Here is a 14,389-nt window from a genome sequence, read left to right as displayed (position 1 = left end):
TTGATTGGTAGGAGAAATAATTTAATTCTTCACTGTAGATGGGAGATTATAGCACTATAGTCAGTACTGAATTGCAAAGGACAAGATTTCTAGACTAAAATCTGTACTGATGGAAATCAGATCACTTGTAGATATAAACAGAAATTTGCTACTGAGTATTAATCTTAATTAAAGCCATATAGAACAGTATTTGTTTTCCAAATGAAAAGTCTAAATCCCTACACATTTCAGAGAATTAGATATATTTGCATGTGACTCTGAAGCCACTCCCTTTCCTTTTGTTTAGAAACAATCATAATATTTTTTCTTTTACTGTCACATTAATTTATTCCAGCTGTTTCGTTAGATTTGTATCTGTTCTTTTTGAACAAACTATGAAATGGAGTATACTTCTCTAATTAAAGATCTGCTCTTGCTGTGTAGAAACAAAAGACAAAATTCATTATTCACGTATTCAATAGTGGAAAATAGGGATATGTGGATAGTAACACATCTTACCATTAAATTACTCAGACTTCTAGATAAATGGAATCTGAGAATTCCTCTTGTACTTGGCAAGTATTCACAGGTATTTAGAAAAGGAAAAGTAAGCTCTGAGCTAAAGATTGAGTTATCATGATGATTAAAATACACCATAACATCAAAAGTTGATTAAAAACATGTTAAGAAAAAGTGTGGTTTTAATGTTAGACTACAAGGCATACTCAGATTGCAGGTGAGTTGTCCTGAGAGCAATCTTCAAGGTCTCTATAGGTTTGGCGCTGCTGTTTCCCTGCTCTTGTTACAAAGATATATTCAGCTAAGAGGTGATGATATCTTTAATATATTTCCATAACTTCCTATTACACTTCATTCTTTTGCCATTATGAATGTGAATTTATACAACTTTTTCCCACAGTTTTCTTAAAAATGCATTATTTAATGGTTTATGTGAACAAAATGCTGTTTGCAACCACTTATATAAATCATTGTAAGATTTAAAGATTTACAAAGACAGATTATCTGCTGTCAAAACTCTGATGACTTCAGCTGATTTATGGCCCCAGGCTGAGGCCCTCAACATTTACTGTAAAATTTCAATGACCTTAAGAACAAAATCTACTCGAGATAATATTTCTTAATGACAACAACATCACTTCAAGTGCTGGAAAATGTGGCCATATGAGGGCCTGTGCTACTGCTGTCCAAGTGCCTGCATTTATGATTGGGATACAAAGAGTCTCAGAATATCATGCTCAGCAGCTGGTTCCGTGCACTTTAGTAACATGGAATAATAATGATTTGTTTAAGTGATATATATATATATATACACACACACACACATATTTTTATATATTTTTACATATTGTATTTCAGGATTACACAGCAACCATATTTCTGAGGCAGCGGTGGACTGATGAGAGGCTTTGTTTTGATGGCAATAAGAGTTTAAGTTTAGATGGTCGGCTTGTGGAAATGCTCTGGGTTCCAGATACTTTCATAGTTGATTCAAAGAAGTCTTTTCTTCATGATATCACTGTTGAGAATCGTTTGATAAGAATATACCCTAATGGAACAGTCTTGTATGCTATAAGGTATGTATGTATGTACCATATGCCAGCCTTTGTGTTTGGCTTCTGGTTACACTTGAAGCTTTTCAGGTTAGCATGGTTTTATGCTTTAAAAGCTGTTCTATTTGTAGAAGTAGAATATACATAGTTTTATAGTTTTACAAATATGTAATATGGTTGATTGATATAATTAAATTATTAGATGTAATGCCAGGTCTCATTTTCAGACCTTTTAAAAGGATACCCTTCCATACCCTTTAAAGGGATAGATCCTTTTGCTTTTGTGCAGACCAAACACAGGAATTGTCCCTTCTGCTATTGCAGTTGTTTCGTTGTTGAATCATCACAGAGGAAGGAAGCTACAGTGACTGATTTGTTATTTATTGCAGAAGACTTCACGATTCAATAAAGTCACATGGCTTATTTTTGTTCTTACTGATGAAGTTTTATCCCCATAATAATCAGTGTTACTCTGTTTTTCAAGGATTACCACAACTGTTGCATGCAGCATGGACCTGACCAAATACCCAATGGATAAGCAGACGTGTACCTTGCAACTGGAAAGCTGTAAGACAAGTTGTTCTTAGTATTTGTATACCGCTAGAGAAATATCTGTGAGTGATCATTTCCACAGACCGCTGGCTGTTAAGTATTACTGAAGAGGCTGGAGTATTCATAAAAGCCAAGTCACAACACGTGAAATAATTAAAATAAAATCAAAATAGTATTTTCACTCTCAGATAAACTTGTGAAGCTGTACTGAAATACTAACGTTAAATAAAACCAAGGGAGATGCCACTAGGTCTGTTCTGCAGGAATTGCTGCAGTTATTCTGTTGATCTCTAGGGGGGGTTCTTTGAGCAGGCATTTTTCAGCACTGCTGAGGAAATATGTTTTTCAGTCATTTTTGCCTCTTTTCTCACTTTCAAATATTGCGATTTTTTTTTTTTTTTTACCTGAAAGAAAGAAATTAGGATAAGACTTATTTTTAAGGCATAGAGTTCATATTTCATTAACTTACTGTCTTCATATTGAAAAAAGAGTAATTGGATAGAGAGTTCTGTTCAGAGAGGGGAAATACAGAGATCCTTCTATGACTTATTTTAATTCTCTCTGTGACAGTGCTGTGGGAAAAAAATGTCATAAGCAGAAGGACCAACACTAAATCTCCTCTTTTAAGTTCTCACTGCATCTCTGAATGTCCATGTATTTTTTTCATTGAAATGCTTTCTAATCATGGTCACTTTGCAGTGGTTATCACTGTGTACGTTTAAAGTTAATTCAATTGTTAAGACAATATCAAAATATTTTTGTTTGTTTGTTTTTGGGGATAATGCAGAGTGACGCCTAAGAGGTGCTCTATGAGATAGGAAAAAAAAAAGTCAAATATTTATTAATACATATTCAAAATGTTCTTTTGGAAAGTTTTCAAGTACTTATTGAGTTTTATTCTTTAGCACTTCAGAACTGTGTGAGTGTTCATCATTTGTGTTGGTAATGACCAATTATAAGATGGCTTATGAATCAAAGGGAATCAGCCCCAAACTTTCCTCACACAGCAGTCCCTTTGGAATCAGAAGTTTTATGGCGATAAGATCTGTTTAACAGTGATTCCAGTAAGAATTTGTTTTAATCTCCAATTTGTTTTCCTTTGGAAGAACATACTGGTAAGTCACAATATAGGGCTTTATATTAAACACATGGCTTAATGAGTCATATAATATTCACTTCCAGGATGAAATATATGTCCCACCAGAACATAGAGCTTTAAAAAAGACATGATTTATTAAAAAAAAAAAAAAAAAAAAAGCAAATTCCCCATATAATTAAAAATAAACATTGTTCTGAATGATTCCATCTGCTTTGTCAAAGCTCACAAGCATCTGCTGTCCAAGGGAAAAACTTAGCAATGTCATCACAAAAGCTCCCATGTCATTTGTATTTAGTTTTGAGGAGAGCAGCTAGAAAGAGTGAGTGCAGAAGGAAAGAGTCTATCTTTAGCCGTGGCCCTTTTCTTCAGTGCACTGTAATATTTTCTTACAGATACACTGGAAATGGTGCTTGCTTCCTCATGAAATAAGCTACATCAGTTAATAGGCAAATTATGACATCATCATTACTTGCAAATACCATTATATGAAGTTAAGAATGGTGAATGCAAATGTAAATACACATCCATACAGACGCTCCTAAATAAAATATAAAATATGTAGCAGGTATTTCAGCTGAAATGAGGTGTGTTAGATGTTAAACACTGATGTAAAGGCAAACATGCCATGATATTGTGGTTTTACACAGTAAAATGCCTCTAGTGGTCTCTACAACATACTCTTTTATTGTTAGTAGGCAATAGCACAAATTATGTTCTACTTTCTACACAGTGAGGCACTTTAGAAATTTCGGGCTCTATAGCTTTTTCCCATTTTTGCAGTGCTTCAGAATATTGTGGAGCACCAGTTAGTGCTTTAGGAGTGTTTGTGTTCACGGCCCTGTGGGAGGTAACACCAGCAGTCATTCATAAAGGGCTGGGGGCTTTTTTCCTCCCTTTATCCATCCACACAGGCTGGTTCATGTACATATTCATTTGTGGGCCCATCTCTGAAGTTTTATTTCCTTTTTCATCTCGTCCTTTACCATTTATGCAGTGAAGAGCCATGTGAAGGCACTCAGCTTGTGCTTGACAATCAAGAGAAATTAAAATTAGCAACAGAATGGTAAAGAAACTCATTTGTATTAGGCATTATGAATATTTAATCCCAAATTTACTATTTCTGTGGTTAACCCTGTTGAAGGTAGCTGTTCACACCATATCAACAAAGCACAGGAATGAGACATTTTGGGCGTGAGGAATTAGTGAGAAAGAAAACTCAATGTAGTGTTAAAAAAAGAGATTATTTGTAAAATATCATAGTTTAAGGTTCTTGTCTATATATTGTCTATAATTTTACAGTTAGTCAGGTATTAATTCCCCGAATAAAGTATAACATTACACAAAGGGAGCACTGTGCTGTTTAATTTTACTGACTCTTGGGAAGACTCAGGAATCTCTTCACAAATAGAGTTTTGGAATTAGTATTTCGAAGGTATTATTGCATGTAGGATGACAAAAACCTCCTAATTATTCAATTGGTGAAGATACTTTGGAATGAGCAAAAGAACCTCCACCTGAAGATACGCTTGTTTACCAGTTAAACAAGTAGGTTGATAACCAGCATAGTGTTTCCTTGAAGTGACATTTCTGAACTCCCTGTTTTTCCCACATAAAATGGCTGTAAGAGGTTCAGTACTTTCTTGACACTGTAAGAGCTGGCGCCATTATATTGAGTATAAAAGTGCTCTTTTTTATTTCTGTGATTCTAGAGCTTTGTTCTTTCAGCAGTACGTACCCTTGTGCAATGTATTGCATTATTGTCTCTGAGTGTAATTTACTTACAATTGACTGGAGCCTAAAAATAATCATCTACTTGTGGTTCTGTGCCCTAAGCTTAGCTATTAACTTGCACAATACAAGTCTGTCAAATGCAAAAATGATTGATCTAAGAAAGCTAAAGGAAAAGATGTTCAAATTCTCCCTGTTAATATGTAAATTACATTAACATAATCTTGAATTAATCATATACACTAGTCTGAAAATTGCCTGCCTTTTAATATAATGGGAAAAAGCTACAGAGGTATTTTAGCAATAATTGTGATGCATATTGACAACTTCAGCACCTAGGCTGGTGTCCTTGGAAAGGGGCTGAACTCCTGAGCCAAGATCCATCCCAAGTGATGACCCAAGCCCAGATTGGAGTGCAGCTCTGGAATGTGGGTCTTCAGCTCTTCGTTTCTACTGATGGGAAGACTAAATACACTGTAGCGACCAAGAAAGCATCCTGGGAATCCTCAAAGGGCATGCTCAGCTTTTTGTCAAATGCTGGCATTGTTGTGGTTCCTAAAATCTTTAAAGCTTTGTAGCTTTTGCTTTTTAAATGCCATGTGGTACTACTCTCTTTTGTTAGTTTATGTATATACTATATACATAAACTATGTTCATGTATACTACAATAAAAGACATAAAAAGGATTGTCTCCAAAAAAGACAGCTTTTAAATGGTAAGAATTTGTCCATGTTCAGTCTTTGGGAGTTTTATTGCAAACAAGCATTAACATTCTGCCGAAAGTTGTGTTGTTTATGTCTCATCGTACTTTCAGGCAGATGAATAAGAAACAGCTGACCCATAACTGCTCTGCACAAATTAATTATTGTGTAAAATAAAAAAACGTTGCCTTGTGTACCTCTACAGGGGGTTACAATATCAACGATGTCATGTTTTACTGGACTAGAGGAAATGATTCTGTTCGTGGATTGGACACACTCCAGCTGGCACAATACACAGTGGAAGACCACTTTACTTCAGTATCTGAAGCAGTATATGAAACAGGTAAAAAAAACCCTTATAACGTGTTCTAGATGTGGTTTGGAATATGGCTCTGGAAGCAGTACAACATTGAGGAGCTTAGTTGATGCTTACTTTTTGAATGACATTTTTTGTTTTCTGTTGGATTACATTATTGAAACTGCACACAGTTCTGTCAGGTGTTGCCAGCAGAGACCTGCTACTGTAAAGGCTGAGACCTTGAAAGCATTTTCTTGGAGAACATTCTTTTGGAGATCATGCATTACCTAGAGAATAATGAGCAACACATACATTACTCATTCTGCTTGATGCTGGGGAGAGTTCTTATGAGGGAATAAGAGCCTGTAGGTTGGGCATTTAGATTTGAGACCTTTGACTCTGGGTGCTCAGTTGAGGACAGTTTCTAGCCTTTCTGGAAATAGCCAATCTCGTTTTGTTAGAAAAAACAAAAGCCTCTTTTCAGCCATGGAAATTTCTGTGACTATGTTGGGTGCTCTTATAGCTGCAAGAAGTTGGGCTTCATTGCTAGTGCATGTAGGGATTGCTTCTTACCTTTGATGGCTTCTGTCCAGCGTGTGGGCAGCAGAGTGCAGATCACACATTGTTAGTGTGCCCAAGAAAGGATCGGAAACATTTCCATGGACCTGTAGGACTTGGTCTCTTTTCTCTCCTTCAGAAAGATTTCTGAGGTTTCCAGGTGTGCAAAAACTACTTTCTGCTCCTTGAGTTGCTCTCAAGTTCCTCATTGCTGTTATTCATTGTGTAATTCAGTTTCTCTTCTGCCCACGCCAACAAGCCAACTGCTGATCTCCATGTGAGGTCACGTGCATCCTTCAAACCTTCAGTTTCACTCAGAGTCTGTTACTAACTCTGAATTATGGAGATATTGTTTCAGTATTCCATGGTTGGATATTTCTACTTTAACGATACAGCACAGAGAAACTTCAGGATCTGATTTCAGGCATTAGTTGGACTGAAAGCCCAAGTTTTCTAAATGAATATGACAGTAGAAATGAAACACGTAATAGCAGGCTTCAGGATCACAAAGTATCTTGCTACTTACATAACTGACATCTGCTTGCCTTCCTCCTCTCTGCAGCTTCAGGCTGAACAGCATCAGACTCCATCAGAGAACGATTCTCTACTGCTCTTCTGCCCAGAAGGGTATTAGGACCTGTTCACTACACAGGAAAAAAGGAGAGGAAACCTGCTTAATTCTTATCAACTTCTTTTATTTATCAACCTGCCTGTTTATTGATTTGTGACAGATTTTAGACTCTGGCATAATGTTGTTTTTTACGAGGTGGAATAAGAATGATCTCCAATGACTAGGGGCATGGTCTGGATTAGGCATGCTCTTCAGTAAATGATGCTGTCTTCTTCCCCTCACGTTGGCAGCAGTAATATGCATAAAGTCAAAATCTGCTCTGATTTAATATGTTGTAATGCTTGCAGCTTAATTTGATTAAGATTTCCCACCTCTACTTGTTTCAGTTCTCCCGTTTAAGAAAGCCACATTCTCAAGTGCTCTACTGTACTTTTAAATGAAATCCCATAATCGTCTTCATTTTCTGCTGCATCTATGATGGAGGAGCTATTTTCTGTGTATTTCCTAGGAAAGCAGTGCCTACTTTAACCCATATTAAAAGAAGAGCCCCCACAAGTTAAGAAACTGTGTAATCAATTTGGAGAGGAAACTTTATGCTTTGCATTTTCAGACATTATTAATCACATTAAAAAAAGTATTTTATAAATAACAGTTGTGATTCACAAGGCTGATGCGAAAGATATTAGAGAAGAGCAGTGCTGTTGTATTTCCTAACATAGCAAAAAAAGCAATCAAAATTTGATACTCTGTGAACTTGAACAGACAGTACAGCTGTTCTGTAAGTGAAATATTGTACAGTGATGGAGAGCCCAAGTTCACGTACAGCTGTGGACAAAGCCAAGATTAGAATATGGTCAGCAAAATCCCTGCATAAGCAACTTCAGTATACTTAAGAAAAGGACTGCATGGATTAATCTTGTTTATAGAACACTGTGTATCACATAATAGTAATCATGTTATAATAATCACATAATACGAAGTGGCTTTGTATAATATTAACTAGAGGGCTGGCTGGAGTTTTGTGCTGTTTCTGCCTTGCTACAAAGTAATTTAAATTTGGACATAAGTAAATTCATTGCTAGAACCACTTCCTGCATGTCTTTAACTATAATCCTTATTCTGCAAACACTGGTACATGTGCTCTTGGACCCCAAAACCATGTGAGTGCATCAGTGGTGGCTGGCTTTTTATTTTAGTTGTCTAGCCAACACCACCTGCATCCTCAGAGTAACAAATAGTGATGTAAAAATCTTGCATTTATTATTGGAAAAACATGAAAGCAGTTAAAGACTGTTACAGTCTAGCTTTTTGTGTAAATAATGATAGAAATAAGGTTGGAATAGACTTTAACAATTCACTTAATCTGTTCTTATGTCCCAAGACAAGCTCATCTATATCAACAACGCACTTCCTGACAGATGTTCTTAGCAGTAAATTAGACAAACCTCCAACATGTCTACTCCTCAGCCTTTCTAGATTAATTTTTTTTCTGGTGATTATGCAAACATATTTTCCTTGTGTCTAATCTTGATCTCCCTTGCTACGTTTCAGACCCATTATGCACTGCATTGTCTACTGTGGATAAGAAAGACAAATTTCCTGCTGCTTTTCAGCAACCTTTCCCCATTTCTCATACTAATATTTTCCTTCTCTTTAATTCACATAAACAGTTTTTCTATTGTTCTTCTATTGTTATCCTTATTGTTCTTCCATGGACTTTCTCCTATCTTTGCTGATGTGCAGCACTCAAAATTCAGTGCCCTGAAGTCCTCTGTAGAACTAGGGGATTACTTCACACATTTCATGAACTCTGTTCCTCTTTATCTACTTTAGGTAGACTTTTGCTTTTCTTGCAGAAAATTCCTGTGCACTGCTGACCTCGTTTTTCAGCTTTTCAGCTAGTAATTCCTGTCTGAGGGCAGGACTTTTACTTCTATTGAACTGCATCTTCTTTTGCTGAGGCTGTTTCTGATATTTGTCGTTATAATTATGAGCACAGGTCCTGTTCTCCAATGTGCTGACTGTCGTCTCTGCTTGGTATTTCTAGGTATGCTACGGTGTGCTGTCCTGTTTGCCAGTGAGCAATTCTGGGTGCAGGACAGACCCACATGGATTATATTTTCACAGCAAGTCATAGCTAATGAATCTCTCTTAACACTTCTAATCAATGAAAGAAGCAAAAAGGGGTTTGATTCCTCAGGATAGTTGGCTGCTGCTAACTCTCCCTCTGTGCTGACTGACAACTTCCCTTAGCCTTGCTCTCACTGCTGCACTACCGCCAAGCCCTCAGAAGCAGCAAGGGTGATGAGCTCAGTGTGCTCAGCCGAACACGGAGTCCTCAACCCCTGTCCAGAAGCCAGGGAGAGTTTTTTCATGCAAACCTTTCCACTTAGCAACTGTGAAGTCAGCAAGGTCGCGCATCCAAGTGCTACTACTTTGGCAGAACAAAAGGATGGACAGAAGCATAAAGTCAGCCTCCTGTCCTTGATTCACACAGATAATAAAGCATTTGCCTTTCTGAAAAAGCCTGCAAAGGGAGCTGGCTGCTGCCGCATGTCTGCAGTCTGTCTGCAGTGTTTTTCACAGTCTTTCTCACAAAACAGAGGTATTACCTTGCTCAATCTTTCTCACTGCTCTGCAGTTTCTTATTAGTTAGCAATCAAACTTTTCTAGGATTTTCAGTTTTCCTTTTTCATGATGCAGTACACTGAGTAATTTATGTCATTCCCTTTGTCTGTTCTTTTATAATCTGCAATTGCTCTCCAATTGTTACTTCTGATATTGTCGTCTTTGCCATGCAGGCCTTAAAAACAATCTCAGAAGTGCAGTCAGCACAATCTTATGTGAGGACTATCTGGTCAGACTCACTTAAGATTCAAGCAGTTGCATATTCATGTATCTATTGCCAAGTACGTGCAACTTGCCTTGCTGAGCTCGTTGCTCGGATAATCGTTCTTTTTAAGTGGAGTTTTCCATTTGAAGAATACAAAACTTTCCATCATTTGATCTTTTTCTGATAGTTCTGTGGTGCTTCACAGCATATATTGAAGCTGCAAAACAGTTTAGAAGGAGAGCAGTTATGGAAAATGCATTGAAGATATGATAGCAACATAAAAACATATGGAAAGGCAATGATTTGAATGAACAAGGATGCTAGGAAGAGGGGATTTTTTGCTAACTTCTGGAAAAGTTGTTTGTACTGCAAACAAAAATACAAACACAGGGAAAACTTCCTGTGGCATAATTGTTTTTGTAAGGGTTTTTGTAGAAAAGCTAAACAGGCAGACATATCTGCACACAAATACTATATGAAAGTGTTTGTTTCTTAGGAAATTTGAATTTTCTAACTCTATTTCTGTAAAACATTTTTGTGAAGATGAAGCACATGTTGAGAAGCCTCTCCTGATCTTTCTTTTCCTTTAGTTGACCACTGAAAGGCAAGTAGGAAAAGAGGTAGTTTGTAAGATCCTGACTGTGAGCAGTGGAAGGTTATGTTGAAAAATATTGTTTCACAGCTGAGAATTTGCTCTATCAAATAATGTGCTCTTCGAATCTGTTGTAGTTTACATGGAAATAAATAGGAAGCATTACTTTTGGAGTGACCTAAGCATCCTAATTTCCAATTCTCAGGGAAGTTGCATTACATTGGCACAACTTATTTGTTGGGTGAAATTGGAGACACTGCTATTTTGTGTATTTGTTGTAATCAAGCAAAAAAATTGCATACTGAAAATTACTATTTTGGCAAATAGTTAGACACTAAAGTTATATCCTGTACTGTTCCCTTAAGAGATGCAAGCAGAGAAGAAAGTGATACATCGGTAGGGTTGTACTGATGAGCTTGTGGGAGATGTACATCACACGTTTTAGCTGGCACCCAAGGAGTGATCATACATATTTAATGATAGGGAAGGATGTGCTCTTTGTGCCTGACTGCACACTCTGTGCAGGACACCAAAGTGCTTCTTACATAAAGAGTGATGTAGAGCTTTCTTTTGCGGGTGTAGAATTCATCAAAAAGTCCATAGGAAGCAACTGTGGGAAGATGCTCCCATCCCACAACACCTGAAGTCAGGAAACGAGGTCATTATGGATCACGAGTCCTTCCTTCAGGCTCCTCTGCTGTGAGTTTCTGCTGGCAGGGGGACCAGAAAGAGCAGGGATGCAGCATTCTGCTGTTAGATTTTTGCTTAATTACAAAATGGATGATCTGGAATGATAATGATGCATGTTTATTTAAGCCAAATTTCCAAGGCAAATTGGAAGAGAAATAAACTGTCTTCTCTCACATTCAGAAAGATCTGCCTTAGACCTATATGTATTCTACTAATGGGGGACAAATGCCATGCTGGTATAATTTTTACGACTCAAAAAATGAAGAAGTCAGCTGGAACCACCTGAAATTCCCTGAGGATGGAGAATCCTTGCATTTTCTTGGGTGCTCTTCTTTAAAGCAGTAGAGAGAGCTGGAAAATATAGAGAGACGGCAGTCTGCTACCTAGATTTGTATTTCATCTCAGCTAGAGCTACTGTCTAGTTTTTTACGTCTGTTCTCTAGTGAATTCTATAAAGCCAAAGAAACTCAGCTTAATGTTCTTTCACTGTGAGGTAACATAAGTAAAATCACCTCATCTTTTTGTGGGTTAAGAGTAGGTGCAGAGACAGCCATTCAAGTTCAACACATATTTGACAATCTATTGAATGCAGTAATGTGAGACCTTAGTAAGTGCTAAAGCTCTGCGTCTGCTGCAGAATTAGCTGTCTGCACAGAGATTATTTCCAGCAGATTATCATATCTAAATTGGAGCCATCACACGTTGAGGTGACATCTGTCATGGGCCAGAAACTTGAATAAAAAAGTCTCTGTTCATTTAAATGCAAGCATTTTGTTCTCAGTCAGTCGAGCAGGGTGCAGGCTTGTCACTTTAGGAGTTAGCCTGTCCTGTACTTGAGTTAACTACAGTAAAGGCAGGATTAGTACTGCAGTGCACCTGTTTCATTTTTGATCTGATTATGGCACCAGAGCCTTAGGTATACAAGTCAAAGTGGATGAGATAAGGTTGTTATTCATCATTATTATCTCACAGGTAACACACATAATAGCAGTGGTGAATCAGTTTACTTTTAAACATGATAACTTTTGGTACATATGGAGAGTGGAGAACTCATTATTTTGTCATATTTTAGCATGGTAAGTATGCATTACATACTTTTTCTTGCCTCCTTCCTTCAGTTTATTTCAGAAGGAGCTTATTGAATCTTATATATAGGTTGCATCAAATTTTCCATTATAAAGGCTCTTCTGAGCTCTGTGTAGAAATGCTGACACCATTATTATCATCCCCCTTTGCATTCTGGCAAGCAGAAAGCCTTAAGGTTAAAGAATTGCCTTTTCTTTGTTCCCGGAAAAGCCACTCAGCTGTAAGCTTTCACATCTCTATTTCTCTTTGTTGTTCGCATTGCTTCAGAAATGTATGGCATCATGAAAAATAACACCAAAGAACACCAATGAACATTCTAAATGCTTGTCCACACTCTGAAATTATGGCAAAATGGCAAAGGCTGACTTTAAAGTTTGATATTTTAAACTAACTTCCCACATACGCAGTTTTATGCTCAGATAAATAGAGTTGCTGGGAGATAATGAGGGGAGGATTTTGCTGTATGACCACTCAGTATTGCCTGTTTCAGAGTTTTCCTCTAAGTTTTAAACTTCCTAACTTTTGAGTGCTTTACTTTGACGTACTCTGCACTTTGAATCAATTTTGGTACATTAAGTGGATGACATGGTAAAAATCACAGTACTGATAGAGGTACACTAACTTAGTGCCCCCTTTTTCACTTTAATATGATGATAATGGTATAAATAATCTTTGCACCTCCTGCCTCATGGACAGATAAAGTCTACTGCCCATTTGTGTATCCCTTTTTCCATCAGCCAGAAGCTTGTTGAACTCAACATGCTAAACTTACGAAGAAGAAGCCTAAATACAGTATATTTTTATCTTCAGAAGGAGAATGAACTGCCTACCAAAGGACTGTTTAATCCAGTAGTGAAATTGCAAAGGCAGAAAGCTGAAGTCAAGTTAAGATTAGAAATTAGAAATACTTTTTTTTTAATACATTATTTTAATCCATGTAACAGGTTATTTGGTGGATGCTTCATGTCTTGATACGTATAGAGCTCATACGGGTTGATTGATTGAAAGTCTTTCTGTGAGTTGCTCTTTCACAATATTTTTTCATGCTCTTTTCACAGGACGCTACCCCAAGTTAGTGTTTCACTTTGAGCTCAAAAGAAACATCTTGTATTTCATACTAGAGACATACGTACCATCAATTCTCCTGGTTGTGCTCTCCTGGGTGTCATTTTGGATAAGCCAGTCATCCGTTCCAGCCAGAATCTGCATAGGTAAGAAACTGATGAACCAAAACTAAGCCTCTTCTTGAGAGCATGAGAGATAATGGCTTTAGGCTGTGTCAGGCTATGTTCAGGTTTGGTATTAGGAAAAATTTCTTCTCAGAAAGCATGGTGAAGCACTGAACAGTCTGCCCAAAGAGGTGGTGGAGTCACTATCCCTGGAGTTGTTCAAGATGTGGTACTGAGGGTAGTGTGAGTACTGATGGGTAGATGTGGTACTGGGGGATGTGGTTCAGTAACCATGGTGGAGATGGGTTGGTGGTTGAACCACAAGGTCTTAGAGGTCTTTTCCAACCTTTATGGTTCTAGGAAACAGAAGTCAGAAGATTGATTTCTTTATTGGAGGTATTTGGCATGGATTTCCAAAAGGTGCAGACACTTCTGAGTTTCATGAAACTGTTTTTCCAGTTTGCTGTCTGCAGCACATCGTAGAGATTCCCCTGGAAGCCTTGCTATTCTGTAGCAAAGCAAAAGTCCTTGGGAGCTACAGGAGACCCAGAGGCAGGGAAGGCTGCTGGAAGCAGAAGAAAACTCCATCATTTTGGGAATAATTTCAAAATATTCAAGTGCATGTCATCTGCAGACAGAATTCTGAGTTGTGTTTTTTTTTTTTTTTTTCCATGAAGGTGAATGCTACATACTAATTAACACATGAATAGTAAGAGAATTGTGAGATTAAGTATAGTTAATTGCAAGTAAAGGAGATTCTGAAAGGGAAAAATGCAGATCAGTTCTGATCAGACTGCAGGTGGGGTAGGGAAAACACTTCTATAGAATAGCAAAGACAAATTTCACTTTAAACGAGGCTGATGGACAGCTGGACTGAACAAAATGATATCTGAACGTTTTAATGGAAGCATTTGCATAGTATTGCAACGTGTTAATAATAAATATACTTCCTATGACATGAA

General features: G+C 37.4%; 1 protein-coding gene across 3 annotated transcripts in view; it reads left to right on the top strand.

Annotated features, from left to right (window-relative positions):
• The window catches only part of LOC122175406 (gamma-aminobutyric acid receptor subunit pi-like), a 43,733-nt gene that overhangs the window by 23,023 nt on the left and 6,321 nt on the right, over nt 1–14,389 (top strand). For all 3 annotated transcript variants that reach the window (XM_042863070.1, XM_042863069.1, XM_042863071.1), the window contains 4 exons: nt 1,357–1,574; nt 2,035–2,117; nt 5,836–5,973; nt 13,317–13,469. In XM_042863070.1, the coding sequence (XP_042719004.1) occupies nt 1,357–1,574; nt 2,035–2,117; nt 5,836–5,973; nt 13,317–13,469 (592 nt within the window). The remainder of the gene's footprint in view (nt 1–1,356; nt 1,575–2,034; nt 2,118–5,835; nt 5,974–13,316; nt 13,470–14,389) is intronic.

The sequence above is a fragment of the Lagopus leucura genome, unplaced genomic scaffold (assembly GCF_019238085.1).
Source record: "Lagopus leucura isolate 7727_CA_CO unplaced genomic scaffold, USGS_WTPT01 Super-Scaffold_739, whole genome shotgun sequence".
NCBI classification, from domain to species: domain Eukaryota; kingdom Metazoa; phylum Chordata; class Aves; order Galliformes; family Phasianidae; genus Lagopus; species Lagopus leucura.
This window is presented reverse-complemented; position numbering and strand designations above follow the sequence as displayed.